This window comes from Micromesistius poutassou (assembly GCF_964030765.1).
Source record: "Micromesistius poutassou genome assembly, contig: SCAFFOLD_5095, whole genome shotgun sequence".
NCBI lineage: Eukaryota > Metazoa > Chordata > Actinopteri > Gadiformes > Gadidae > Micromesistius > Micromesistius poutassou.
Window position 1 is genome coordinate 6,695 of NW_028180287.1, and position 3,306 is coordinate 10,000.

General features: G+C 49.0%; 1 protein-coding gene across 1 annotated transcript in view; it reads right to left on the minus strand.

Moving 5' to 3' along the window:
* Positions 1 to 3,253: 3,253 nt before the first annotated feature.
* Positions 3,254 to 3,306, minus strand: part of LOC311370941 (AF4/FMR2 family member 2-like) — a gene marked incomplete at both ends in the record, with an annotated part of 6,169 nt that continues 6,116 nt past the window's right edge. Inside the window, one exon of the mRNA XM_084489219.1 lies at positions 3,254 to 3,306. This exon is cut by the window's right edge and continues 69 nt beyond it. Within this exon, the coding sequence (XP_084345345.1) occupies positions 3,254 to 3,306 (53 nt within the window).

Here is a 3,306-nt window from a genome sequence, read left to right on the forward strand (position 1 = left end):
TATCGAGAACAAAGTCTACTTTCTCATTAGAAACAAAAAAGACATGGATGAGACTTCCACCCTGTTCCCTGTGTATACTTTTTGTCTTTTTGTGCGTTGCTGGCTTTAATTGGAGCCAAATTGTAGACCTCCCCCAAAATCCCCCCCTCCCCCCCCCCCCCCCCTCCCCCCCCCCCCCCCCCCCCGCCCGACGCCTCAAAAGGTCTCCCAGCGTTAATAGGTGCGTAACCATGGGAACTAGATCATGGTGGATTCCTGGCCGGTCTACAGCCGGTGGAAGAGGGGCTTGGAGGAAGGCCCGGCAGAGATGGCAGAAAGGCTTCCTCTCTGGAGTGTGAGCTGCCGCTGTGCGGTGAGACGGCCGCCGTCCTCGTCAGCTCGGGGCGAGCGACCAGCCCTGACGCGAGCACGCCCTGGGAGGGTCCACTGCCAAACCATTTACATCTGAAAGGAGACGGGCGGAGCTATGTTGTACAGCCACGCTACACGCTCCCCGCCAGACACGGGCTCAGGGGACGGCTAGGGCCCCCCCCCCCCCCCCCCTCACCCTTTGGCCCCGTGTCTTTTAACTAAGGTTCTTCCGCTCGCTCTGATCGAGAATAATGCAGATTAACAAATCTTGTTTTACTAGGAGCAGAATGCGTTAAATATCAGCCTGATCGACCGGCCCCTAATGCCTGTTATTCTCTATTTTATTAGCACTTTTATTTTGTGCTGGAATAACGCAATTTAATGTCGGCCCTGATCTTGGAGGGTAATCAATCTGTAGAATAAATCTGTGTTGTGCTGGTCGTTCAATGATGGAATACCAAAAGTGCTGGCATAGCATTGATCTGTTTCCCTTTTAATTTCTCCACTTTACCACCTTAATAGTTCTTAGTTTGTTTTATTTGATGCCTGTTAATATATCATCATCTATTTGCTGGCTAAGACGTTTCCCTATTGGCAGGTTTGTATTTTAGAGATGTTAATGCTATTATTCCTATTGTGTATGAATTAATGCAGCCTCACTAACTCTTGCTTTACTGACTGACTTGATTATATATGACATAGTCCAGCCGTCATAACTGTGTTGATGTAGCCTAGCCATACTGTGTATAGGCCAGTCCACGTACGGTATATGACATAGTAATCTTACTGTGCTTGGTGATATCATTTTCCTGTGATATGTCATTTGACAGATAAAGCCCAGAGCACACATAATGCGGATTTCTGTTCATATTTGCAGCATGACTCAAAGAGGAGAAGAATCCCATTGTTTTAACAGCACAGGGACTCTGTTTCAATCGCTCCGTAAACGTCTAAATATGTTTTGGACGCAGAAATCTAAAAACATTATTTTGAGTCCGTCTCAACACAGCCGTGTGCTCTGGGCTTCTTGGCTATCTATCGTAAGGTGTATTCATATACATTTTAAGACGTGATTTGTTCTTAAGATTACCGTTGGGATGTGGGTTACCTCGAGGTCAGAGAGCAACGAGCAGGGCGGCACCGAGGTCAACATTGTGTTCGTTCTTTGGGACTTAGAATCACAGCTAGACTAACTTCAACGTGATGACACTGAAGGCAAGACGAGTGCGGGCGCTAGGAGGAAAGGAAAGGAAGTGGAGTCATGGCGGGTTACCATCATGATTCCTTTCTCTAGCTCACAGTGACCGGGGGACGCCACACCTCTCTGCCCAGAGCAGTCAGGGTGAGGCGTCTCGCTCAGGGACACCTCGACACTCAGCTAGGAGGAGCCGGGTATAGAACTAGCAACCTTCCGGTTACCAGCCAACCCGCTCTACCCGCTCTACGCCGCCCACGGATGCTAGAGTGGAGCCCTGAGACCGAGGAGGTGGAAACCCGTCCTACTAACAGGACTGATGGGCCGATGCCCACTACACAGGACCCAGGGTGCCACAGCAATGATTAAATAAAGTTGAATGGGCCTCCAGGCTGCACACTCTCCCACATAACCATTCTAATTGCGTTCGCTCCAGCTCCAGTGTTGGTCTTACCTGGAGGTGTGGCACATTCGTGTTCAGGTTTTTTTGGTCTTGGAGAGCACGTTGCATTGCAAAAAGTGAAGCTGTGATTTTAAGTTAAAAAGAAAAGGTACATTTGTGACATGTTTCCACCGAGCAGGCGCCTGCCAGCTCAAAGTCTCTGCACAACGGGTCGGCTGTCTCTCTTAAGGGATGAGCTGTTAGCACAGCCGGATGCCTCCGCAGCCATGACAGAAACACACTGACTAATACCAATTAACAGGTCGTTATTTAGTTAGCTAAAAGATTGTTCTAATTCAACATTGTTTGTGCTATTGTGGTTTGAAGCAAGAGAAATCCTATTGATACTACTGTGACTGCCGCGGTCCCTTTGTATTCGCCCCTTCCTTTAGTTATAGTAAATAACATAGTGCTCAGATAGCTGTTGCATTTCAGGGATATTCAACAACAGCCCCGCGTCACAATAACACTGCACTGACATTTTTCTTCTTCTAGGAACGGTCATTTAAAGCAAATCACTATCCCGAGCCGGGTGTGAAAGACATAAAAGAAAAATTCCAAATGCATTGGAAATATCCTCCAGCTTGTGGACGGCACATTCTGACGCCCTACCGCGGCACGCGGCGGCGCGGAAAACCAAAGGATTCCGGTCGTTAACCCGTGTGCTCGTATAAACGCTCACAGAGGCCTGCGTTGATGCGGCTGCCATTGTCCGTGTGTTAGTCAACGATCCAAAAGGCATTTTCTAGTCTCCGAAAAGCACAGATTTGAAGGGGCTTGTTCCCCATTGCACTACAACGCACGGCAGACAATGTCTCCCCCCCCGGCAGCCATTTTGAGTCCCTTTGTAGCAAAATTGCCATTTTGAAAATGCATTTGAAGTGTATTTTAAGGGTGTGTGTGTGTGTGTGGGGGTGGGGGGGGGGGCGATGCCATTAGCGCTTGCGTTCTGAGGGTGATCTCAGAGCCGGTCTCCAGCTGCTCTCCTCCAGAAGTAGGAACCGAGCAGCAAGCACAGGAAGTTGCTTATTATCATCATGATTATTACTGTGGTTATTATTGTTCATTTAGAAACCACACCTGACTCATCGTCTCAGTTCTAGTTCCCAGGCCAAAAAAAAACAAATAAAAAAACAGCTCAGTAAAAATATAACCCCCCACCGTGGGGGAGGGAGGGTGGTGACGGGGGAGGGAGAGAGGCAGAGAGAGAGAGAGAGAGAGAGAGAGAGAGAGAGAGAGAGAGAGAGAGAGAGAGAGTCCGTGCTTTACAGTAAGTGGGCCTCCAGCCGCAGCCAGTGCAGCCCCTGCCTGACGTAGC